The following is a 27526-nucleotide window of genomic DNA, read 5'->3' as shown; positions in this document are numbered from 1 at the left end:
TTTGCCAATATTAAGAAACAAATATATTATTTATTTATTGTTCAGTCCCATATGTGCAGAAGCATACTTCTACCTTAAATCATAAATATATACCATCTGCACATGCACACACATACACTTGCACAAACATTTCAACACAAAAGGAAACATTTTTCATTTGAAGGTAATGTATGAACTTAAGAGAAAAGAACGCCTTGATAAGGAATTTAATGACAATAAACACCATGGGATTCTTCAGCTACATTTAATAATGCCAACAAGAAACGAAGCAGCATCCTTGTTTGCAGATTAATGACTACTTATGACAAAGAGAAAGTATTGCACGTTAACAATCTTTCATCATTCCAAATATGGTTTTTGACAAAATATACAAAAGAAAAAAAAATGTAAAAGCAACTCTCTCTCTTCATATAAAAGCATTAAATCTAAAAACCTCTGGGAAGAACCATTGCCTTGAACTTTGACTACTGATCTCAGTGGACCTTAAATGCCTTTTGATTGTTTAATACAAAAAGTACACACAAAATAAAAATTTTGATCTTACACAGCATAACAGACAAAAAGGAAACTGAATGTACAGACTTTTAAAGTATTTTGTCTTACATTGCACCCTTCTCTTACTGTCTTCTATTTGTCAAAGACCATGCCTGCCAAAATAACACAGAAAAAGAGATAATGAATGCAAGTGGAATGAAAACCAGATGCCAGAAAAAAAAAAACCAAGTTCACACCTTTCACCAATAAAAGCACTGCCCCAGAATCTTGGCTAGACAAACACTCAAGGTAAGGAAATAAAGCCCAGAAATTCACCACCAGCAGATGACACCCTTAACACTGCTACTGTTGGTTAACTAGGAAAATCACGGCACAGATGAACAAATGGTACTGCCATGTAGTTGAAGGTAACATAAATGTGCTTCATCATCTTCAACACAAACTTTTATTTGTAAAAAGTACTACGCATTGATTCAAGCACACGCACATCAAATGTTCTTTCAGGTGGAAGTTGTACTTGAATGGTGCAGTCAATGCATTACAATTTCAGCCACAGGAAATTAAGGCAATATGGAACAAAAGAACAAAAGACATGCTGTGGCAGACATGAGAAAAGTACCTAAACAGGTGATAAAGAAATAGGATTTGAGACAAGGCAATAAGTTTTTAAGTCTGCTGAATAATAATTAAAAAAAACAGCTCAGTAATATAAATGTAGCTTTTTTTTCTCCTGGGGCAAAATGGCATGACATTCACTCAAAAAAAAAAAAAAAAAAAAAATGAGAGGAAAAAATAAGTAATCTATTTTAATTAAAAAACTCTGGCTGCATATTGAGTCAATGTGAGCTGAGGGGATAGAAATAACCACCACACATTTAGAGAATGTGTGCACACTCAGCCCTTCAAAAGCATGCATGTTATGAGTGTGCATGTGCCCTTTCATGCATGCACCCAAGCATATGCATCATTCAACAGAAAATTCTAAACTTCATGCTTTATACAAGCAGAACATGAATGCCACAGAAATATTTTGGGTTTGAAAGACCTGCAGGGAAACAATCATAAAATTACAAAAATCACAAAATGCTAGCAACTGACTTGTGCAAAGCCACAATCACAAGAGACTGGCCCCCCAACCTGCTAAGCTGCAGGTTGCCTATAGTTAAAAAAAAACAACAAAATCGAGGACACTTGTGATCAAAACAAGTGTCAAAATGCTGCCACGTCTCCTATGACCATAGCCTGTTTTGATTTAGTAAGGCTTTTTTTTGCTTATGAAGTTGTAGAGTTTAGTGGCAAAAGAGTAACCACAGGAAACAAAGAACAAAATACAAAAACACAGGCAGTGATGAAGTACTGAAGCAACTGACCATCTCTAGCTATATTTTTCCTCTGGGGATGGGAGAGATTACAAGTTTCCCCGTATGCCAAACATCTGCAGATGTCAAGCAAATAGCAGATACAACTTCAGTAACTGGATGCACAACTTTTTTTTCATAATAAAGCAAGCACCAATATGAGTAAGCAAAAAGTGAGTATTTTTTTTTTATTACTAAAATCCTTCCTTCATGCATACCTTCAATGCATCCTGAAAACAATTCTTGTGAACTGATAGAAGACTGTTACTAGATTTTAACTTTGATAAATTATATGTATCAATATCTGATTTTATATGCAACATACAGTGAAGATGCTCTCTATGATATTGTTTGTAAGTTATTATATACAAAGACTTTTTTGACAGCCAACATATATTTGGTGCACCATTTTCAGCTCCTGCAAAAGACTGCTTCTGCATGTGAGCATTATAATCTCACATGGGAGAAAGTCACACCTGCTTCCCTATCCTGATAATGCCATTATTCACCAACATGCCCAGCTACTTGAAGTGATTATCCAAAAACACTTCTATGGTGACACTGCAAAAAAATTAAAGTTATGATATATTTTTTCATTTAAATGTCACCAGATGTCAATAACAAGTGATTTCATAGGAAACGAGAGGCTGCTTTTGCTCAGTTTATTTTGTAGTATATTCTCCAAGAAAGAAGTTTCAGAAATAAATCCTAAACAGCCAATATTTATTTTTTTTAATTTTCATGCTAGAAAATGGTAATCAGAGATGAATGTCAATTTTTGTCGGTTAAGCCAAACGGCTATTGGTAGATTTATTACTCATATATTTTGACCTTTGTGCTTATCCTCAGCAACCTGACCCTGTTTGTTAAAAGTGTGCCAATTTATTTTTACAATTTGAAGAATTTTATGTAGTTTCAAGTGCTCCCCATCCGTCCTCATGCTGCTGATGGTAGGCACAAACTGGTTTCGGTGCGTGCATGCTGAGGAAAGCTGTTTTGGTGCCCAGAGAATCAACAATCAGATTTCCTGCTCTGAGCTTTAATGGTCTCTACAAGCAGGGACTGACACTATCAAGCACCAGCAGCCACATCTGTTCCAGACAAATGTTCTTTTAAATACAAGGTAAACAGCTGCTAGTAAATAGTTTTGTTCTTTTAAAGCACTGCAAGCACAAATTCTCCTTGAAATAATGTAATGTGCTTTTTGAATGATCACTGATAAAAATGGCTTTCCTTTAATGGGGGGTCTATACTTTTAAGGAAAAAATTGTTTGACTGGACATGGCAAGAGTTTAAAACTACTTCCAAATATCTACATCCTGATCTATTGCCTATAAATGTATTTGATCCCACTAACCCAGAAATTTTTGAACCTATCAAACTCTGCACAGCTGTAAGCTCACTACTGCATCCAATACAATTATCCAAGAAAAGAACCTGAACACACAGAATCTTACCTGTTAAGAGAAAGAAAAGATGGTTATGTTCAAGGACAGTGAAAAATATTTTAAATTCACTTTAATTTACAACAAAAGCTCCGTGACCCATTACTTTGTACTGGAACTGTCGACCCAACTTTGCATAAGAAATAATCATAGAAGCCTTTTGTCATTTTAATGGTACTTGGCAAAAAAACTATGTGACTAAATTCCAGGGAATAATGACAAATTTTCCCCACTGTTAAGTACTGACAATCACATTTTGATTTTTGAGAGTTTGTGCAAGTACCAAAGACAACATTACATTTTTAAGGCAGTGGAAGCCTATATTTTGTATCTAAAGAATAATCATGAGGTGTGACTAAATTTCTGTATAGTAGCCATTCTAATGATGGTGTGTACATGGCCCTACATGTTGTAGTCTAAAACTTTCAAGATGACAGAAAACTGCTGTATACAGAAAATCTCTCTTAACCTTCTTGACATTAACCAGAGGCATTACTCAGGTTCAGAATTTTAATGAGAACACTAATCAGGACATTGCTCTGTCCCCATCTAGTAGCAATGTTTTTTTGCATCAATTTCTGGAGAAATCTAACACTAGTGGATTAACTTACTATAAAAAGTTCTTTCAGTTAAGACTTCTTGAGGAACCAAGTAAAAGAGATAAAATAAAATATGAGAGTAAAGATTCAGTGGGAAAAAACAACCCTTGCCTCTACCAACAAGTGGAGCTGCCATCATTTTAAACTAAATTCAAATACTGGAATTTATGAGGAAGAAATCTCCACTTTATTACAATTGTAGAAGAAATAGTTTCATCACAGAAAGAGCACAAGAGCATCGTAAATTATATTTTCCAATATGCATACTATCAACAGTAAACCTGGAAGATGGAAGGACACATGCTGTCATATTTTCTGTGACCCTATTCTGTAGGTTGAGTCTGGTTTGAGATGAAGACCAGGAATACTGGGAACAAATGCTCAATCCAAAGGTGCCGTGATGTTAACATGACTGCTAACATTTATCAAGTTCTATTTCCTTCAAAGATATCATAAAAGGACTGGCTGGGAGGATTGTACATAAGGAAGAAAAGGTAGCATTCCAGCTAATGAAGATATTGTATATTAGTTATCTAATGGTTCATTTATTAATTTTTTGAATGAGATAGTCAGAAGATATTTGATAAGTCATTACTTTTTGTCCCTTCTGAATGTACAACACACCTCTAAAGACTAAACTGAAAATGGCTGAGGAAATTTGTTGGACTTCAGGGTTCATCTTAGTCTCCTGTTCATGCCTCCAACTCCACCAGTGTTTTCTACGTTGTCAGTAATTTACACAGTATACAGTCAAATCTCCCTACTATGCCACCTACCGGGACCGAGCAAAAGTGGCATAGTAGGGAGAGTGGCATAGTAGAGAGGGTTCGTAAAAACGGCTTTATTTGCTCAGGTTACCCGTCAGTCCAAAGCAGGGGTGGCCAATTAATTTTCCCATGGGGCCGCATGAGAAATTGGGATGGTTTTAGAGGGCCGGACTAATATAGTTAACTCAGTTTTACCCAATGTGTACAGTATATATATACTGGCGGGCGGGTCGGTCAGAGACAGGAGGCCTTTGCCCAGGTCTGGTCCAAAGCTCTCAAGAATCGTCGGCTTCGCTAGCTGTCTCCTCTCATTCTCCCCCTCGCCTCTTCATCCTCCACCCCTCCCAACCACATCCGCGCACTGCATCCTGTCGCTAGTCGACCCCCTCACACCTTCCCTCTGTCACGTGGCTGTCACCCGGCCAGCGACCACCACCCCCCACATCGCCAGCCTCCACCCTCCCTGTGTGCGTGCTATGTTCCATGCCCACTAACTGCGATGTCCCACACTACCATACAGTATAATAGTCAAGCTCTGCGCGGAATTTTACAACTTGTGTCTTTTAACAGTCACAAAAAAGTGGCATAGAAGCGAGAGTAGGGGTGGCATAGTAAATTTTTTTTTTTACATCGAATTTATAGTCGGGACCGAGCAAAAGTGGCATAATACCGAGAGTGGCATAGTAGAGGGGTGGCATAGTAGAGAGATTTGACTGTATTAAGATATGGCCATCAGCATGCATACAAACACAAAACTGTACCCCCCATAAATAAGTGGTCTCATAAATAGTTTGACATGAGGCATGGTCTAATATATCCACCCTTATCTCCAGTTCTGCCCCAGGTGTTAAGAAACTTAATCCTTCATTAGCCAACAAGTTCTCCTTGTGCTTGGCAGTTCACTGTCTCTAACCATTTGCCTGTGTGGGCTTTGTTACCTTTACATTTAATAATTACTTTGGAAAGTAGTTTAGGCCATTTAAGTGGACATATTATGCATGCTGATATAACGTTTACTGTTGGATAGGGTGAATGAAATGTACTCAGTACTCAACTGGCTAGCTGAAGTCAACAACAAGGATTAGGGGACAGTACTACTACTAATAATAATTACTGATCATTGGTTTCAAAAATGTTAGCGGTGTAATTCACATAGAACATTACAACATTTCTTGCTGTAAGACCTTCCCACAATTCTCTTTTCACAATACTCATAAAAATGTTATGAGCCAAAACCTTGCACTGGATACAATACTCACTTGCAAGATACAACACCTGTTACATAAAATACATATTACAAATTCTAAACTACTGTACAGCTAGAAATTACTAGAATAGTATTCTTAACTCAATGTGGGTGTACTGCAATGAAGACATTTGCATACACAGGTGTGAATTTTGGGAAGAGTTATTTTTTAAAGCAGAAAATCTACATTTCCTGTGGAGTTGACATTATAAAATAATCGTTCTGTACAAATTTCAAGTTCCAGAATAAATATTTAATACCAAGATGTTAATGAATATTGAAACTCTTATATCTGTAGATCACAAGGATTAACAAAATAACTATAACTCCTCCCTCAACCGAAAGTGGGATTGTAAACAAATATATATTATAGGAACAAAATGCACACACACAAATTCAGAAACCCATTTCATGTTTCCAGACATATGAAGAAAGTTTTGTTCAGGTGGCTTAATGAGTAAAGAAGCCACCAGCCATTAATACTTTTTTAAAATTCAAATCACAGCAGGATGAAAATGCTTGTTCGTCAATGAGAAGTTGATAGGTTTCTTGTTTTCCCAGCCTTATTTGACAAACGTTCTTGAGACCTAAGCTTTATGCATTAAAGCGGACAGAATTACTTTGTTGCAAGGACATCAGGAGACATTTACCAAGAAATATTTGCTTTAAGTGGAAACTGCTTACCTCAAACTGAGTGCATTGTTGTTACCATTATTATGTTAAAAAGGTATAATATCAGAAGTAACAGTGTTGTTGCGGTCCTATGTTCCTTGAGGACCAGCAAGGAATAAACACAATTATCAGAAGCAACTCAATAGGCTCATTTGATCTTTCAAATACTTGGATGTGGATAACTTTAATAGTGCTGTTTAAAATGGAAGATAAAGAAATACTGATAAGCAAGCTATGATTAAACACATTCCTTAATGCCTTTTTTTTTTTTAGTGGTAGAGAAGTGTCAACATTTCAAAAATATATCTGAATGTTGAAACAAAACAAGGTGTCACAACATAAGGCTGCTTTGAAATGCTCAATCCTCACTCCTACAGTAAACACTTCATAGTCTTCTTGGAGGTCTGCATACATCAAATATTTTTCTTCTGATCTTACCAAGACCACAGTGCCTTTCCAAAAAGTACCACAATAAATAAAACTTATATGAACTATTTACCCATCAATGTTTCAAAAATTTGCAATTCTGCACAACTAACAATGTGGGTTTGAATGGAGAATAGAGCTCTAACAACCATGAGGAAAGACTATACAACACAAATAGGGATGTTTTCATCGAGATCCAAGTAATCTGATTAACACTAGCTACTACCTAAAACACTACAGTGTCAGTAAGTTAACTGCTGTTACACACTGTTAATCTTACAATACTATCACGGCGAAAAAAAAAAAAAAATCCTCCAAACATATCTAAAGAGCCATACTTGAAAAGCTATAATAATACATTGCTAATAAATATTTTATATGCATTCAATAATTTGAAAACTTTACATGTGCCCAATATTATACATTCTGAGTGGTGGAGGAACTATGTATATATCTATTATTGCGTGTTTTTAGCATACAAAACAATCCCAGGTCAGTTTTTAAACTTGCAAAAAATCAAATATCTAATCAAACATGGGCTGATGTCTATTTAATGGCAGCTGTGTGCCGACAGGAGACAAAGCCGGGGTTCATTAATTATATAAACTCACATGTATATTAATAAAGTCTTTGATGTAGTTTTGCACATGAGAACAGTGCATCAATAAGTAATGTGTAAAAAAAAAAAAAAAAAGACTTGGTAAGTACTGAACGCAATCGTTTTTGTTCTGGTCATTGCACGTTGCACAAAATCAGCTTTAAAAAAAACTATAAAGCAAATACATGGGGCAACACAACAAAAGCAAGTTTAAAGCAAAGATATGGGGTGGCCACAACCCCTAGAGACCATAACATTTGTCTCAGTACCCTGTAATATTGCACGGCTCTGTCCTCCTGTCCGCACACTGCCACTTACATATCAACAACAGCAACTAGCAATATCTAGTTCCTACTCATGCCACTTGTGCAGTACAACAAAAGACAATTTGTGCAAAACTATGCATGCAGATAGGTCTGGAAAGCCTTGCTCACTTGAACCTTCATCATACAACATGTATGCTTTATGTGCATGCATCAAATTTATCACTAGATCCTTCACTGAATTGTGTGCCACTGTTAACAGTTATGACCTCAAAAAAAGAGAGGGCGGGGGGACTAGCCTTTTCTATTACTTTTGAATCAATGAAACTCTACGAAAGAATATGTCATATTTTCAGGAAGAATGTACTGTTACTTATTCCACACAAGTATTCATCTCCACCTACCCTACAAACAATTATGTTTAAAAACATTAAAGATGATAGGGGTATACCATACATTTAAACAATTCATGCAGCAGTGACCAAATGATAATGTCATGCATACTGTGATATGTAATGACCTTTTTAAGTTCAAATAAGTGAAACCAAGGATTTTTAGAACACGAAAAGCATGCTTTCCATACCTTATGCATCACAGTTTCACACATTTAAGTGGGTTCTCTTTGTAAAATTTCTAAGCTATCTGCACTGTGCAGCAAACCTAGATAAACTAACACCAGTTAAACTAATGAATTTTACGCAATAATTTTAAGAATAAAAATCTAGTTATCCATTTAGTTCACTGATTAAATGCCTTTTGATTTTTTGTCTAGCTAGCGAATAAATCTTCAAAAATGTGGCAAGACTAGGCATAAAGAGGTGGGTAGGTTACACATGTAAAAGTCTAGTTGGTGCAAATGTTTTAGTAATGACTGGGTAAAGCTCAGACAAGATGCTGTTTCCCACATCTGGGCAGATACTCTATCCCTCTTCCATTTTTTTAGATGCAAATCTAAAAACATGATGTTTGCATGTATGTCTCTGAACAATGGGGGATATTCAGCCAGATTTTAACAATATCTTGCACTGCACTTTATCCAATCATTAAAAAAAACATGGTCAAACTAGACTTTTTAAGATGAATGTTTTCTGAATACAGGATATATTTCATTTATTCATGACAAATTATGTGCAGATAGGTTTCCTCTTTCCTATTCTGGCAGATATATTTAGTTGGGAGTTTCTAGAATGCTGATCGAGGAAAGCATTGCTTTTTTTCTCTTTTTTTTTATTAAACCACAACAGTTTAGTCTAAGTTATATAAAGAAATTATACTTTTTAAAATTTACATTGTTATTACCACATAAATGTTGACAACATTACTGACAGGCTCAAAAAACATGAGCATAAAGAACTCGGTGGTATACATAAGATACAAGAAACTGTATCCTGATATGCACTAAAATTCTGTTACAACAACTATCTAATCAGTAAAACATTTTCCATACAAAATGAGTTACTCAAACAGCTTTTAACCTTCCTTTAACTTTAACTCTGAGGCATGCTGCACAGAGCTTATCCGATTTTCAAATTAACATGTCCGTGTATTTATTTCAAATGAGAAGTGACTAGTTACAGTTGTGTGGTTAGTGCAGCAGAGAGGAGGACACCGTGACCAGTTGCACGGCTCTGACACAAAGACTTTACTGACTCAGCCAACAGGCCACCATTTGTGGGGCCACAAGGCCAAAAGGAAAGGGGAAGAAGGGGTAGGTAATGGGGGATCTAGGTCTGGCCACATCACATCTTGCTTGTCTCCCTTTCACTTCATCAGCTGCATCATCCTGTTAAGACATTCATAGGTGAAATGTTCTTATAAGAAGCATAAGACAGATGAAAGCATGCACACAAAACATCCTTCATAATCTATTAGGTGGATCAAAATTACCAAAATATCTTGAATTAGTTAGAAACTGCCATCTAACTATAATATATAATTACTTTCAATTTCTGACCTTTTATCCGGATGTTGACATTTAAGTCTATGAACTTTGTCTATGTGCTTACTCTCCTACCAAAGACAGAAGAATCAGTGGGAGAGAGGGCCACAAAACAGTGCATCTCTACAGCTGTTCATACTCTAAAATCTTCAATATTACTCCAAATTAAAGTAACATGCCTTTATACCCAGGTACATTATTTATGTGCCATGCGCAAATGTTTTATGCTATGTGTGTGGGCAAAAATGCAGATTTTATGTATATGCAAGCTTCTAAAAACCAAATTCTGTTTCTAAATTTTGAAAAAGATAAGTAGCTAGAATTAAATGCTACACTACTGAAACAAGTATTTTTAAATTAAATTAATAAAATGTAATAAGCAGAATGTTTTTTTTCCATCTTCATTCCCTTTGCTACAAATGTGACAATTTTTGTTTTTCCTATTTTGCTAGCAGACACTAGGTCATTAATTTACTGGACCCCAGGTATTTACTGTATAATTCTGACTACAACTGCTTTAACACAGAGTTACCAAAGGCTGCATGATGACTATCATCACAATCTGGGCCTAGTGTGTTAATGTTCTCATGCTTGCAGAAACATAGCTACTATCATAAGTTTATCAGCAGCACAATGAGGTTTAGTTCACAATCAGCAATAAAGGGGGGTGGGGGATGGCAACAACCTTCCTCATTCCTAGCCTTAACAAAAATATAGCAGTCCACACTGTTAAAGCTATTAAATGGGAGAAAATGGGGAGAAGTCTTTTTGTGTGCTGAATGACCACATGCCTAAGGAGTTCCAAAAAATTGTCTTTCCTTAAAGATTGTTTTGTTTATGCATTCAAGATCTTCATAATCAAATCATCCAGATAATCTATATTTTCTGAAATTTCTTGTAAGGTTCATGCAGGAAGTAAATGAAAGCAATGTCACTGCTGTTACACAAATGTTGCATGGGTGGTGTTGATCATGTTCCACCACCACTAATCCCAGATAGAAGCTTCTCACAACTATCTGTGGGACATCTACCAATACTATGTAGAGACTGTTGATTTACCCTAACATCAGATATCTATACATTACTCCTGCACCTCAGTGTCGAGGACTCCTGCTAAATCTAAAGGAAGGCTTCCTGACTTGTCAGAATAAAAATGCACATCAAGCAAAAATAACTGCGCTTCTCATTAACACCAAAATAGAGCAAAATGTTACTCACAGGACTTCTCAGTGTTAAGTGGCGTGACATAGTTAGAAGGGAAAAGCCCTGTTTGCCCATCAACTTCTCCATGCCACCAGTCATCGTTGTCACGGCTGATGACGGTGATCACAGCATCCTTTGCAAATGTCAACTCATCCTCATTTTGAGCTGCATAGGCATACAAAGCTACCACCTGTTCCGCTGTTAAACAAAGCAACAACCTATTTATGCCTTCTGATTACATCAAAAATATGCAAATTATAACTAAAGTCCCTTATCAAAAAACAAAGCATGCTGTTGCATTTTCTCCATAATATCCAACAAAAACAATTGTTATTAAATGGCTTTGGCCAACTTAAACATGAGTATTTATGAATATACCACCTCTTAAAAAAAAGTAATATAAAATATACAAACACATCTACATCACTCATGGTTTAGCAGCAAAAACAAACACAAACACAAAAAAAAAAAGGAATTTCTCTTGCCCATGTTTGATGCTAATTTTGTTAATCAACCCCACATAATTTGTTTTTTGGTTCACAAAACAAGCAAAACTACTTCCTGTGTTGTTCCTGCTACTGTAAGCACGTACCTGCAGGCGTTTGTTGGGAGCTGGGTGTCTGTGGTGGCTGTGAGGCCTGTGGAGTCTGTGGAGTCTGTGGTGTCAGTGGTGGAGGCTGAGACTGAGGCTGTGGCTGCGGTAGTGGACTGTTCGACCTGCTTCCTGAGGCCTGCTGTATTTGTCAAACATCAACCACAGAGAACACTTATAATTGCTGCATTTGCTACATATTAAGAACAGAGAAAACAAACTTGATTTTATACACTTTTTGTCTTCCATAATCTTCTAACATGATCTTTCATTTTAAATGCAAAGTTACTTAAGGAGTTTGACTCAAGTTGCTCCAATGGTCAAAAGTAGGTTACAGTTTAAAAGGTATACATGTTCTTTATTCAACTTCATTTTCTGTTTACCTTGTTAATTGCTTCATTGTTTAGCAAGCAATTGTTTAAACATAGCAATGATTGTTAATTAAAATCCCTGAGCGTCACTGCTTATGAACCACATGTTACTGTGAGCTTGCTTATAAACCACTAAGTAAAGAGGGCCATTTGATACGACCATTTACAGACTTGACCAAAGCCCATAGTCAATTTGACCAGAGGTACAAGTCAATTCGACCAATAAGTAATTATGATATATTCGTTGCTCAAGTATTGTAAGTAATGTTGACAAAGCTAAAATATTTCAATACAAATTAAGTTATGTGGTGTATACAGGTCTGCTGCCATCATTATCAAATGAAAAATGGATGTTACTCCAAGATATGTCAGAGCATGGGTATTCAATCTCTTTAGAATGCCTCATATCAGAGAATGGGTATTCAATCTTTCAAGAATGCCTCAGTATGTCTAAGCTAGAAACAATACATTTCTTACTTTCATTTATGCAATAGCAGAGAAATCAGTAGGACAGAGCGATATGACCCATGGCCAATAAGCCTGCCAATTTACTTGTGTAACTTCAAACGGTTTGTGAAATTACAGTCAGCATACTGGTCTTTTGGCCAGATCTGAGTCCTGATGATGTGAGGGCAGTAAACATATCAGTATCTAAACTGATCATCAAATCATCCAACTTGTTTTTGAGGACGTTCAGTAATGAAGCCTACACACACACACACAAATGATAAAACAGAGACAAAGATCTGTGGCCAAATTGCCACATGGATGATGTGATCAAATTGACTAGAGGTTGTGGTTGAGTCTATAGACTGTGTGCAAATTAACTGACGCAGAACTGAATCAGCAAAAATCAAATCGACCTGTGACTAAGTAAATATAGTTTGTGGACCTGACTTATTTTTTTCAATACCCAACTTTAAAACTGTAGTCGTTCCACAATCTTTCATACATTTTAAGCTATTCAGTCCCTCTTCTTCTCCCTCCTCACTCACCAAGGACAAGGACAGGTTAGGGTCAGGGGTAGAGCGAGCACTGGATGACGAACCAAGCAGTTTAACATAGTTGGCAGGAAACCATCCAATTTTCTTTCGCTGTCCTCTTGCCTGCACCATGAAAAATGCTTTTCCATAAGAAAACATACTCTAACATCATTGACCATGTCATCTGAAAGGACAATTTTCTTTAACACACAAAAAACTACTCATCAAACAATTAGTTCTGATGATTCTGCATATTAAACTAACATAAAGCTGTGCTCTGACCAGACCTTAATCTAAATATAATCTAAATATTCTCTGTCATCAAATAATATAAACCATATCAGAAAAGGATTGAATAGAGTTAAACCTCAATATTAAGACTAAAATCCACCGAACTTAGGTCATAACTGACAAATGGACAGTCAAGTAATTAGCTGTGCATACTATTACAGCCTGACAAGTGGTGCTCTCTTTTCTCTTTTCTCTGCACTCCAGGTAACAAAACTTAAACTAACAAACTAAACAAAGCAAAACATATACATAATCAACAAAGAAAAATGAGCACATGGCCAAAAAAATGACTGAAGAAGTGCTGAAGAATAACAAACATTTACCTGCAGTTCCCCTTCCCACCAGCCACGGGGTGACTTTTGTCGCACTTGTATCAGGTTGCCAGGTTCAAGAGTCAACTGTCCACTTCCCGTGGCTGTGTATGGTGCTATGACCATGGCTATTTCTGAAGCAAAGGCACACAGACCACTCTTCAAGTTTGTTCATAAAGAACTCAATGAAGAACCAAATATTTAACACTTTAACGATCCAAGTGGTGGTGTTGCTTGCTATGACATTAATGCAGCAGAACTGAAGAAAAGTCAGTATTTCACTTATTTGCTACTTACTAAACAATCACCGAATTTGTTTCATCACCATCCTGAGATTGATAGCATTTGCAATAATTCTATATGGGACATTACCAAAAATGAGGTATCAAGTCTCAGGGGATCTTTATTTAAAGCAATACCTTTAAAACATAGCTGAAACTTTTTTGAAGAATTTATAAAACTTAAATAGAATGAACTTTTTTAAAAACTTGATTAAAGACAACAACCAGGAAAATGTTTACGATGCCTTTACTTTATTGTACTCACCAGGTTTCTTTACACTTTTCTGGCCAGGCTGTAAAAGACAAAATAAATAATTTGTGAAAGAAAAAAATGTACACAGAATTTTTTATGTTATTATTTTATGTTGTTTTGCCTTAGTCTCCATGCTCGTCATTCAAAGAAAGCATGCTCTGAACTGTGCTTCAAACTAGCATTCAACATGCTGTTAATCAAAATAAGCCCAACACTTATGTCCTTTTTTAAAATTTTTATAAGTATCCTTTAACAGTAAACTGATCCAACATTCTTTGTCACTGATGTTTTCATGAAATGCAGTCTCAACACATTAAATGGCTTGGTTTTTTTTATACATTCTGATTTAATTACCATTATAACTTACAATATTAAACTGATTTAGCATTCAAAAAAGTCATGACTCATTAACTGCCATTAACTGAGAAATTATATTAAATATTAATCAATTGTTATGCACCTCAGTAACTTTTGAGTCGGCAGGAGTATCCACAAGGCTCCCCTGCAAGGAAGAATATTCAGATTCATTGGCTGTAAAAGGTTGTTCTGAAGTTTGTTCAGGTATGATACTGTCCATGGGATGGGAGGTGGACCCACTCGAGATGTCTACCCTTACAAATGGATCATCAAAAAACAAGGTATCCATGCTTAAGCTGTGTGAGGCACATCCACTATCCTGCTGGTTGTGACCAAGACCCAGTAATTCTATGTCACTATTTTGAGTTGACAACTGTTGAAAGCCTCTCTCTGAAGATATGCCTGGCTCAAGAGAAACATTTACCATGGGCAGCACTTCCGGCTTTGATGCTTCTTCATAAATAGTCAGCTCAGCTGCTGAGCTGCTAGTGGAGAGGCTGGAGGCTTCATCCAGGCAAAAAGTTACAGACTGGCCACTGGATGCTGTGTTGTGCTCTAGAAGCCCCTCATTTGTGCTAGGGGGTGTGCCCATCAGGCTATCAAAGATCAGGTCAGACTGGCCACTGGATGCTATGTTGTGCTCTAGAAGCCCCTCATTTGTGCTAGGGGGTGTTTTCATCAAGTTATCAAAGATCAGGTTAGACTGGCCACTGGATGCTGTGCTGTTTTCGAGCTGCCCCTCCTTTGTGCTAGGGGGTGTGTTCATCAGGTTATCAAAGATCTGGTCAGACTGGTTAATGGATGCTATGCTGTGTTCTGGTTGGCTTTCCTTAACGCTAGCAGGTGTGCTTATCTGGCTATCAAAGAGAAGCTCTGACAGGCTATTTGCTGAAGACGTCTGCACCTCTGCAGGCACAGGTGCACCTCTTAAATTATAACTGCCAAGCTCCAATACAGGGTTTCCAGAACTTCTGCCACTCTCTGCTTCCCACCCTGTTGACAAGGAGCTGCTGCTGATCATGGAGGAAAGATCAAGAAAATCTGAGCTCGAACCTGACAGCAGTGAGTAGCCAGTGGTGACATCAGTCGTAGGCTGCAGATCAGGAGTATTTATAGAAGTGTTCGAATTTGTATCTTTACCTAGGAGGTCTGATGCACCAGAAGAAAAGGACAGTGGATCTAAGCTATCCTCTAGCTGAGAAATAGTGGTAGCTGATGCTGTTGAGTAAGAAGTGCCCCTCAAATCATCTCCAAGATCAAAGAGGTTCTCGCTGTACGAGGGTGTTGGAGGTGTATGATGTGAAGAAAACACCCCTGCTAGGTCTGATCCGAAGTCAAATAAATCTTGTTGCATGGCTTCTGGTGATCTCAGGTCAGCAGTTGTGAGTTCTTCTCCAACAATACCAAGAAAACTTACTTTTTTAGTTTTGCGTCTGGGTGGTGCTTTGGGTGAGACACCCTTGCCCTGCACAACATTGAAAATATCCACAAGGGTGATAGCTTTGCTGGTAAGCGACAGTATTACAGGCCTTGAGGAGCACCATTCAGTGTTCATCAGACTTTGCTGAACAAAGTGACATGTGTTATTGTGACATGTTAGCATCTGAACACAGGGCATATTGCCATTGGCTGACTGTGAATGATGTGTTTATACACCATCTCATACAGTTACAACAATCATACTAATTTGTACACAAAATCTGTGTTTTAAAAGGACAACTTTTGATATCACACGAGAGCTTTATAGAGTTATTTATGGTAGAACTGGATGACCATTATGAGTTATCAAATAAAAAGATTTACTAACTAAAAGATACCAAAACCAAAGCAGTGAATTTTTTTTTAACTACAAAAAAAAATAAAAAAAAAAAATTGAAAACTTCAAAATAAAACTATGAACATAATTATGATGAACCTGACAGTGCTGATTCTTGCACTCTGGCCTCAGAAGTCTGACAATAACTATTAGGTACACTGCACTGGCACACAGGTATATTTAGTGGTTATAAAGGTGATACACACATCTTGCTGACATCAAACTCTAGCATGTGGGCAAGCTTGAGGGCTGTGCACTTTTCTGCATAAGTGTGGGCTTCACAGTGATGCACTTTTTTGCATAGAGGTAGACCTTAATGCTGTATTTTCTATTTCTTTATGGACCAATGGGTGAGGTTTTGTTTGGCTTGTATGATGTATTGGTTGGTTGGTAGGGTTTTGTATAGTTTGTGGGCTGTGAAAGAAAAGTGTTCTACATGGGGCCAGACTGCACATAGCTTTCCACACATCTCAAGTACTTTATTGCCATCCAGTTGAAATGGTTTATGCCAGAGTGTGTGCTATATATATATATCTTGTTGAAATGATTTAGCCTAGAACAGGTGCTACAATGATCTCAACTGAAATAGTTCATACTAGAATGTGTTCTACATCCTTGAAATGGTTTCTACTAGGGTGGTAGAGAGAATAGCATGTGTGATTTTTTCAATTAAAAGAAAACATCCCATCTGCAGTGCAATGTGATATATATAGTAAACAAGGAAATTGCTGAGGTTCACTAATAATTCTGATGAATTTTGTGGCAAACGAATTTCTTCATTGTTTACTAAATCTCCACTATGCCACAGATACTATGATGTGAGCCCCTGAAGAGTCTGCACTGCTTGTCTCATGCTGACTTGCTGCCCCTGACAAGCCTGAATCTGAGAAAATTCTACGAAGGTATTTTCCTGCACCTACTAGACTTAAGATGTTTTGTGGTGGAAGCAAAAGTGCAAAAGGAATATTTGAAAAGGAATGAAACAATCTCTACAGTATGGCACACGTTTAAAAAAAAATGGACAGGATGGGCACACAGAGGATGGGACTGAAAAAGGGAGATGGTGGTACTGCACTGCACTCTGTGCAAAAAGTGTTTTTCAAGTTTTCACATCTTATTTCATTTCTTCTAAGCCCCACGCCCCCAACTTTTCACAAAATCTGCCTTTCATAAAACACACTGAAAGAGGATAAAATGAAACGTTTTGATTATTTTCAATGATCATAATAACTATTACAAACTTTCCAGTAACTGGCTGACAAAGAACAAACATAAATGTCTCCTATCTTTGTAAATTTTGGTGGGTAAATAAAACTAGTACACTGATTAGTTTACAATCATGTTAATTAAAACTAAAACTATCTAGACATGCGTGGTGTTTTGAAGAAGTGCTTCAGGACATAGAACTATGTGCCTCTTAATTATAAGCTTAGTTAAAACCAATATCTCTTAATCATGCAGAATGTCTCAGAAATCAATAAATTGTAAAGGGTTACATGTGCTCATACCATTCAAAATGAAAAGTGCAACAAATTCAAAAAAACAATCTTGCAATTTCTTCTCATTCACACGCACCCCGTGCACCCACACACACACTCACAGAATGTTTTGTATAAGACTGTTCTTGAATGCTACCAAAATCATATTACCACACCTTACCACATTTACTCACCTGTGGAGAAACATGCTTTAAACAAAACTCATTAACATTTCTTTCACATGTTCCTAGACTTCAAATATGTTTTAATTTTATATGTGCACAATGTTTTCCTTCGTGCTTGACGATCTTTGAAAGGTGCAATTTAGTAAATACAAATGTTGAAAACTATAATAATAAGCAAAAAAACTTAATGTTCCTATCTTGGCAAAACAAGGCTAAACATAACAGTGTCCATGACTATCTTTATAAGTCCCAGACCACCAAAATGCACACACAGAAAAGCATACATACATGCACATAAGCTTATCCTCACCTTTTTTTTTTTTTTTTAATCTACCCCTCTCCTGCCCAAAATTGCATTATGTCAAGGCATTCTCTTTCTCCCTCCCCTCCCCACACAAGAATACACTGTCAATTCTGGACCTTACAAAATCTGACAGACCCCTTTTTATCATTGTCTTGCACACATAGCAAGATTTTATAATCTCTAATAAGAAAGGATTATTTACCTGAATTTCTACCTTCTTCACATAGTTAGCGGGAAAGATTCCAGATTTATCACCCAGGGTTCCTGTCCACCAATCACCATCTTTATGAGTGACAAGTATCATGTCCCCTTCACCGAAGGCCAGGTCAGATGGTTCCTCGGTAGAATATGAATACATTGCCACATAATACTCTGCAAGCATATTAACAATAGCAGGTGCACTACAATCTAAAAGTTAATCATGGAATTTTTGAGAGGCAGAAAAGCCTTCAAACAACAGAGCAACTAATTTCATAACCTCCTTTGTTGACAGAGTGTTGCTTGGGCTCCAAATTGTATGCAAAAATGGTAGTCCTTGCGATTAATGCTGAATCATTCAGGGTTAACCATTTTGACATAAAATTCTGTGCCCCTTGTAACACCACTCTGATACAAAGTTGTGAGTTCAAGTAACACTGATGTCAAAGTGACAACAGAATTGAGATTTATAATAACAATTCATCATCTCCAACATTAATGTCTTCTGTGCACTCTGGAAAACCTGATGATATGAGGATGTCTATAAAGTTGTTCAACCTCAGAATCTGGATCCTTTTACAATTCTTAAAAACCTTTGAGGAAAGCACCAATAATGTAGTTGTATTTCTGACCATACATATTTTACAAGTTTTAAATGATATTTTGAAAACGTAAATACCAACTGGATGATCAAAGGTGATTGCTAACAAACAATATCTCTCGTTCAACTTACCCCCTTTCTTTTCAAGTGCAGGTGAATCTCTGGCACTGCCGTTCCTTTCTAATGTTCCCATTGGGCTGGGTGTCTCAGAGCTGTGACACAAAGATTTTTCAACACAACTTCATATATATATATTTCTCCTGCTACCTAATGATGGCACCACTAACAAGAGTAAACATCACAAGAAACTATTTGATAGGACTAATCTGAGCCATTATCATCACAACATTAGGAAACTGATACATTTCTATAAGCCATCAAGCTTAAGAACCAGTCCCATAAAAAAAAAAACAACACAAGACATCAAGTTAGGGCAACTAATTCTCATTACTAACATCACAGCATTACACCACTGAAGCCACAAACTGGAATGATATAACAATAATCCAGCCCACCAATGAAAGTCCATCAGTTTGAACATAATGGTGAATAGCATGTGTACATCAACGTTGGAAGGCATATTTTTTAAATAGAAGGCAGTTAACTCAGATCTGGCCAGTTGCACTTTATAACGAAACTTTAAAAAAGAGGTTACTCCCCTCAATACCCCACAAACAAAAAGCCTCTTTCCCACCCCAAGTTCCCCAGTAGTGCTCAAGAAACTGTACTGGAAAAAAAAAAGTGTGCTCATTGATCTTTAAATCTGGAGGACCAAGTGGCTAGAGCAACAAAATTCAAACCAGAATGTGGACACATTAGATCAGTGGTGCCCAAACTTTTCTCGCCCGAGGGCTGCACTCAACACGATATAAAATCTTGTGAGCCAGAATCACGAGTACATGTGGTGCTGACAGACAGCGATTAGGTAGTCGGCACTGCCTGTGATCTCCACCCCGATTATTGTCAGCAGGGAAGACTGATCGCATAAAAGTCTGCATCACGGGTGCTGCTACCTTCCCTTGCCCGGCAAAACCATTTAAAAAACTGCCCACAAGAAGTTCTGCCTTAAGACTTTCGTGGGCTGTAGGTTGGGCACCCCTGCATTAAATGGTTTGATACCCAGTGTACCTCCCCTAGTTAATCAGCTAAGGAATTGATACCTGATTCCTTAAAGGGTCAGGATAGGTAAAGCTGAAGTCATGATAAGTTAGGTTTTTGACACATTAGTGCTCTGTGACTGCAGGTCACAGGTTCACCTTTACCCTTTGTACCTTTAAGTCCTGCACAATTAGACACAACACTTGATTACCTGCTCAAAGGCTTTTCAGACTCCAGGAGTTTAACATAAGCCTTGGGAAACCAGCCAACCTGCATGTCCAAAAAAGTGGTTAGAACATGAAAATCTTAAGCACTATTCCATAAAGTACAGATTACAACACTAGAAGGATTGAAAAAATTTATTTGCATTTAGGTTTATTTTTAATTATTTTTGCTGTACAACAGGCAGGCAAAGTAATCTTTTGCTATCATGCTGGATTTTTTTTCCCCTGGTACTGGTGCACTGGGAATAGCTGCATGATTATTTAAATTTTTTGTTGTCTTTACACTGGATCACATCTGCTGCTCATTTTAACTGATCATATTTGACCTTAACTGCTGACTAAACTGCCTTAACTGTACTAAAATACCGAACTTAAGAGCAATATTTAAAAAAATGTCCACAGACAATAAACGAGAGGAAAGTTTACAGAGAATATTAAAAATCACACATAGCTGGAAACACTAAATATCTGACTTTGTATATCAAGATCCAGTAATTTTTCGCACTGTAACATTAGGGGTTTTGTGGGGGCACAGAGACTGAAAGAAAAAAAAAGTTGAAATGTGTAGGTGTCAAAAGATAAGGTCTGCTTACCTTGCCATTCATTTCTCCCATCCACCACATATCCTCTTGCTCCATAATGGCAACGACATCATCTTTATTAAAGGACAGATGGTTGTCTTGTCTTGCCTTCCACTGGTATATGGCTAATGCCTTCAAACCTTCCGGTGCCTTCTTTGACTGCAAAACACAACAAAGATATTAACCAACTTTAGTTAATGAATTTAGTTCAGCCTAGCTTCCTTCCTCAGCAAGACCCCATCTTCAACACCAATGTGAAGGCAGTCCTGCTGTATGGTTTGAAACCTGGAGAGTGACAAACACCATCAACAACAAGCTCCAAAGCTCTAGACCTTTACCAACCGAATACCTATGCCATTTTCTGGGAATAAGATGGCCTGAAAAGATCTCCAACAGCAGCCTGTGGAAAAGAACCAGCCAGAATGCCACTAGCCAAGACATCAAAAAGCGCAAATGGAGCTGGATAGGACACACCCTGCGCAAACCAGCTGACACTTGGGCAGACTCTGTAGATGGGGAATCATAGTACATTACATGCAAATAGCTGAAGCTATCATGCAAACTGGCTTTGACTTGAGCCATTTGAGAATCTTAACTAACTTGATATGAAGATGAAGTACAAACATCTAAACATCTTGTGTAGTTGAAGAAAATATGATGAACAACTAAGAGCATGACTAGTTCAGTATAAAATAGTTGAGGATGGTGAAGACCTAGTGTTCTAAATGAAGAGGAACAACCAAATAGCACCAAAATGACAGCTTACCTCTCCTGGTGTTGGCTGAAAGGAGTCTGAGACCTGTGGCTCAAAAGCAGATGTTGTCAACCCATCCCCTCCTCCAACAGGAGTTACTGCTGTCTGACTGGATGACAGAACAGGCTGGAATGCACTTCTGAAAAGTAACGAGGCAAGTCTACATGCAATTGAAAAAACTCCTCCACGATACGGGTTGGGTCATGAGAAACCGTTTAATCACAATACATGAATTTTTCCCAGATGATTATGCATGTGACATGGACTTCATAATTTGTTAGTGTGCATGCAAAGGAATAAAGAAATTCAATACAAAGGAATGTTTTGTCACCAGAGGATTAAGTCACTGTTAAAAATTTTATTAAAAAGAGAAAACCCTTTAATTATAGTTGCAATGACAGTCACTTCAGAAAATAAAAAACGTACCCAAATAAATCTGAGGTACTGGGTTGACTAGAAAACAGTGATGCCGATTCATTCAACTTCTCTACATAAGCCTTTGGGAACCAGCCATGTCTACCACCTCTCTCTCCCTTGTACCATTCCTCCATGCCAGGAACCACTTCACCTTGATCATCCAGTACCTGAAACATGTTGGCTTTACACATAGACTGTTTGCTAAAGTTTCGATATTATCTATATACTTTTGACAAAAAACATAAAATTTGTTTTACATCCCTCAAACATCCGTTTTAGACGTTACGATCAGCTTTAGATCTTACTCTTTTTTTCAAAATTCACTGTACATAAAAATTACTATGTGCATGTATGTGTGTATCTCAAAGCAATAAAATAAAAAACATTCAGGTGCATATTTGTATTCAACACTTATAACAGACCTCCATAGTGAGAGTTTTCGATTTATCTTCTGCTATGGTTGGATTTGTAGACAAGAAGTGAGTAATTTATAGCATTATTCTAGTACTGACTCTACTTTTCTAAAATTCTTTCAGCAGTTGTACGTAGTTAGACTGTCGGCTGCATGAATTTTTTTTTTTTTTAATTGCAAATTTACGGGCAAATGATGGTGAAGAAAGTATTATTTTTCGAGTTAAGGTCAGCACCTGCTAAAACAACCAAAGCCAACAAACAAAATACACACACCAACCGAGAATCTGAACCACCTGTTTTGGAATTTTAGCTGACACACTTAACACCTTCATCACATAGGTTTCAACTGCTTGAGTGTCCAGTATCTTTAATGATCTTACCTTAAATGATATATTGACATGATTCTTTATGGTGTCAGGAAAGCAGATATTGCATCGAACACAGGAAACATTTTATACCAACATACAGTAATGTAATAAACAAGTACATCAATTAAAAAACTTTCTAAGCAATACTGGTCACTTTCTTCAAATTTCGAAAACAAGCAACCAAATTTTGCCTGAATGGATATGAAGCTTGTTTCTCCTAAAAAGTCTTTTGCGAAAAAAAAAAAAAAGGTTCACGGGAATCCATAATTTACGATCAATTTGTAAATAATTCACTTAAGGGAATGATTTAATGTTCAGTCAAGTTGGTGAGTGGTCATGGAAGCCATGCTTGGAAAAAACTGATAACCGTCATGAAATTTTTAGAATGGGTTCTAAAATGGCAAACAGGCTGCAAACAAGAGCCAAACAGGTTGCAGTGTAGGTCAAATGGCAAACAGAAAAAAACAGGACTTTCGGAAAAGTTTTGTGTTTCTCACGTGTCCGCACCTTTAGATTTAAATTGAGGATCATACTGCAAACTTCAACTTCTTACCCAGACATCATCTCCAGGATTTATGCTCAGTTCATCATCACTCCTTGCTTCAAAAGCAAACAGCACCTTGCACTTTGTCTTTGGCATACTTCCTAATGAACCTGAAAATAAATTCTCATTTAAATAACTATCACCTTCTCAAAAATAGAACAAAATAATTTATTTTCCCTTCCATTCAACCACTGGGACATGCAATTCTGTAATCTACTTACACCTTGTTTTACTCTTACAATACGTGGATTAAAACTTCATCTGCATTGAGTAATGGGTATTGGTAACTTGCTCAGCTGGAGAAGAAGCACACACACACAGACACAATACCTGCTGATAAATCTTGACTAGCAAAAGGATCCGAGGAGCCCCATATATCTTTAGAAGCTCCAGTGGCTGCTGCTGAAGGTTTACTAAAAGCACTGCTCCAAGCATTACTTTCAACCTCTGTTTTATGACTTGCTCCAGAGGCTGCACTAGTGCTGTTGAAGTCAAACCAAGCATCTTGTTTTCCTGAATGAAAAGAACACTGTGTATCTAACCCTCTCGTCAGCTGCTTTTTTTTATAAATATTTTTAGAATGTGGACCTTACCCTAGGACAGCAAAATAATGTGAAGCTGGGGACTAGGCTATATCTAACTGGAAGTGAAGCAATCATTATCAAGAAGTCACAAGTTCCTCCCTTTCTGAATATTAGCAGCTGTCTGGGCTAGTAAGATTCAACAGAATGTACCAGGACAATGCAAAGTAAGAAATGGCACAGATGCCTTCGAAAAATCCTGAAGTTGCCATACAAGGTTCAGGGTATGAACAAAAGCTCAACAAAAAAAAAAAGCATTAGTGCTAGAGACTGGAAGGTGCCTTCATGTATAACCTGTACTCAGAAAGCATGATTTGTGTAATATGAGCTAAGTGTGAGTACCGTGAACAAAAATTTTTATGGTGCAAGTATGGGTTTCTTTTTGTGTAACCACCATGCTTCATTAATTATTGTTAATTTAGGAGTGAGGTTCGAATGCATTTTAAGGTAGGAGTTGTTGTACTAGTGACTGTATATATCAGTGTGTCCATGTGACAATACACCTTTAATGCTATTAATAATCAGAAGATGTGTGTGTGTAAGAGAGTAAGAGGAAGTGCATCTGACAATTGTGTCATATGAAATTTATTATGTATATTTTTTCGCAGTTGACTGTGGGAGCTCCCAGCAACAAAGAAAAATTTCTATCTCTGTTGTAACCAGACATAGACAATAAAGATGTATTGTTACAGATTCTGAAGTACTGTATTTATCTAATATGCTGTTTATTGGATGCTCAGTCTGACCAGTAAAGATTTTTTCATTAACAGAATGAATATTGGGAATCATGATAAAAAAAATTAACTATCAAAATGATATTTAAAATCATATCAAAACTGTCAAACTGATGCTAGCTGGGCTATGCTCAGATTTTCCAGTCTGTAGTTGACAAATGTTGTCATAATGTTATCAGGGTGTTCTGTGTTTATATTGCCTTAATAAAACAGCACAAATAAAAAAAAAAGTGGACAAGTGAAAGAACGTCTGGTAAATATCAGTCCATTAGAACTCACCTGCACTACTGGGTACAGCCTCCTTGACCCTGTAATATTCAATGACAGCACTTTACCACTTCACCAGTCACATTTCGTGAGATGTGCATTATTCAATTATGCATAAAGGTAATCTCTAGAGTTTTGACCTTTGAAGGGTGAGGTATTAAAAACATTTTCTTTTGGGCTAGCTATTTGTGACTGGGGTCATATCTCCTCTCGATCCCTACCCTACCTTCACCAACCTAATAATCCAAGTACCCATTCATCAGCTGGCTCAGTTGGGGTGGTTTAAAACACCACATGGATACTGAATCAGATTTGAACAGATGCCAGTGTTCTAACCCCTCAACTATCTGCTTCCCTGTGTGTATCTATAAGAGAATATAATGCTGAACATCCTTACTTTTTTCTCTTTATATCTATCTCTTTCTTGAGCTGCTCCTGATTTTGCCGCTCTTTGGCCTTTGAATCTGCCTCCTGCTGCTGTTTCAGTGCTCGGGCCTCCTGCTGTCGCTGCTGCAGCATGGGGATCTCCCTCTCCAGCTGTTCCACCAGCCCCGACAGGCTCTGCATACCCAGTGAGTGGAACACTTTACTGTTGTCTTTTCACAGATCATCCATTCTGTCCTACAAGCAGCACATCTAAACACCCTTGCAAAGCATTCTGTGACACTAGATCTCCTTCCTTTTAATTATTTAATAGATGCATATCAAAATTTCTGAAGAAATGAAAGATACCTTCAGCTGAACATTGTCACTGTCAATATCCACTAAGTGGGTCTCTGTCTCCTGTTCTAGCTGTTCGAGTTCTCGGCGCAGCTTCTGGACATTGGTTCTCTTCAGCTCCACACTATGCATCACTGTTCTATGTGTATCTGCTGCAATCCCAAAATTTACTTAGAGAAATCTTAGCGTGAACCATTTGTGCTGCCAACAGCTTTAATGAATGCAGAGTTAGTGAAACCTAGGTCCTGTTTTGTTCAGGTAATGTTTGGAATATTTTTGGTCTACAAGTATATATATGAACACATACAAAGTATTTTGACAGCTATCCCATCGAAATATCACTTGAGCAATAAGTAGGCATTCCTTAAACATTACATGCCATCCCATGTAAAAGAAATTGTGTTTCATGTGACATATGTACAGTCTGCAATTTGTTTTCATCAACACAGCCTACAGGTATATTTTACAAAATCCCAACCTGTGCTCCAAAAAATGATGCATTCTGTCACCTATTATTATTATTAAACCCAATCAGTAACCTAATCTTTTATTATCAATCTCTTTCTTTCTGCATCAGCATATTACCAACAAAACCAATAACAATCACAACACAATATAATCTACACATGTGCACTTTCTCTCTCTCACATACATAGCAATTATACTCACACAGTGGAATATTCTGCTGAGTCTGAAGCTGAAGATTCAGCTGATCTTTCTCACCAGCAAGCCTTGTCAACCTCTGGCTCAGCTCCTGTTCAAAAAAGTCTAATCACTCAGAATCCAATTCTATGCAACAAAATCAGTTCACATAATACCCATGAAAGTGATATGACATTTTAGCATTGGTGTTCATCATATGTATTTTCTAAATGTCCCAGTGAGATCCTGTTATTTTTATGCAGGAGAATGCTTTCCTTCAATTCATTATTCTCAATCTCATGAATGGTAAAAATAAATCACCTGCATTTCCTTCTCAAAGCGATCAATGTCCGTTAGAGTTTGGTCACGCTGCACTCGCATACCCTCAATGCTCGTAGTCAAGTCAGTCACTCCACTTCTTACTTGTGTTATTTTTGCTGCAAGTTCGGATTTCTTGCCATCCTGTATAGATTAAACAAAAACAAAAACAAAAAAACACTGATAGAAATACAGTATAAAAATACCCTTTTTCCCTGCCCTTGCCACCAGTACAAGAAAGGAACTTAATGTATCATGTTCACACTTGATGCTGGTTTCATATGCCCAATAAATTTCTGAACACTGTTGTTTGAGACTGCAGTGAAATCAAACAAAAGGAACAAGTCCACCAAAGTATTTGATATAACGAATGACTGGTCTACAAAATTACATTTATCAAAATGGAATATGTAGGCAAGATAACACATCACCTCCCAATAACAAAGACACCAAACCCAAATTGCCTTACATTTAAATCCCAACAGCCTGTTGAAAAAATCAAGACTGTCCATTACAAGTATTAAATATAGTAATGTTCAACACACCAGAGATTCCAGCTCACACTTGAGATTTGTGCTCTGAGACTTTAGTATTGCCAGTTGCTCATACTCTCTTTGTTTTTCTGCCATCAGCTGTTCTTTGCGTTGCCTCTCCCATTCCATCTGTCTCTGCCGCTCCAATTCACGACGAGCTTGCTGAAAACCAACAAAGATTGCTGTGCACCTACTAATTCATGTTCTTCTAATAAGAAGCTTTATTATCAGTTTAAAATTCAATCAATCTTTTCAAAGAACTGCTTTTGATGCACTGTACTTCTTTTCGATTTTCAAAT

The 27526-nt window shown here is 37.2% G+C and overlaps 1 protein-coding gene across 4 annotated transcripts in view; it reads right to left on the bottom strand.

The window, feature by feature from the left end:
• The window catches only part of LOC112565529 (intersectin-1-like), a 55957-nt gene that overhangs the window by 20207 nt on the left and 8224 nt on the right, over nt 1–27526 (bottom strand). For 3 of the 4 annotated variants that reach the window (XM_025240993.1, XM_025240992.1, XM_025240995.1), the window contains exons 13-32: nt 27240–27389; nt 26698–26838; nt 26404–26488; nt 25747–25886; nt 25412–25575; nt 25027–25055; nt 23763–23945; nt 23442–23542; nt 22116–22273; nt 21702–21828; nt 20948–21094; nt 20342–20400; nt 19165–19244; nt 18436–18605; nt 14554–14595; nt 14106–14133; nt 13572–13693; nt 12970–13080; nt 11604–11745; nt 11027–11209 (exon numbers count right to left, since the gene is read on the bottom strand). In XM_025240993.1, coding sequence (XP_025096778.1) covers nt 11027–11209; nt 11604–11745; nt 12970–13080; nt 13572–13693; nt 14106–14133; nt 14554–14595; nt 18436–18605; nt 19165–19244; nt 20342–20400; nt 20948–21094; nt 21702–21828; nt 22116–22273; nt 23442–23542; nt 23763–23945; nt 25027–25055; nt 25412–25575; nt 25747–25886; nt 26404–26488; nt 26698–26838; nt 27240–27389 — 2362 coding nt within the window. The remainder of the gene's footprint in view (nt 1–11026; nt 11210–11603; nt 11746–12969; nt 13081–13571; nt 13694–14105; nt 14134–14553; nt 14596–18435; nt 18606–19164; nt 19245–20341; nt 20401–20947; nt 21095–21701; nt 21829–22115; nt 22274–23441; nt 23543–23762; nt 23946–25026; nt 25056–25411; nt 25576–25746; nt 25887–26403; nt 26489–26697; nt 26839–27239; nt 27390–27526) is intronic. The other variant, XM_025240994.1, reaches the window with a different exon arrangement.

Source organism: Pomacea canaliculata, linkage group LG6, assembly GCF_003073045.1.
Source record: "Pomacea canaliculata isolate SZHN2017 linkage group LG6, ASM307304v1, whole genome shotgun sequence".
Lineage (NCBI taxonomy): Eukaryota > Metazoa > Mollusca > Gastropoda > Architaenioglossa > Ampullariidae > Pomacea > Pomacea canaliculata.
Note: the sequence above shows the minus strand (reverse complement) of the source record. Positions and strands in the feature narration are given on the sequence as shown.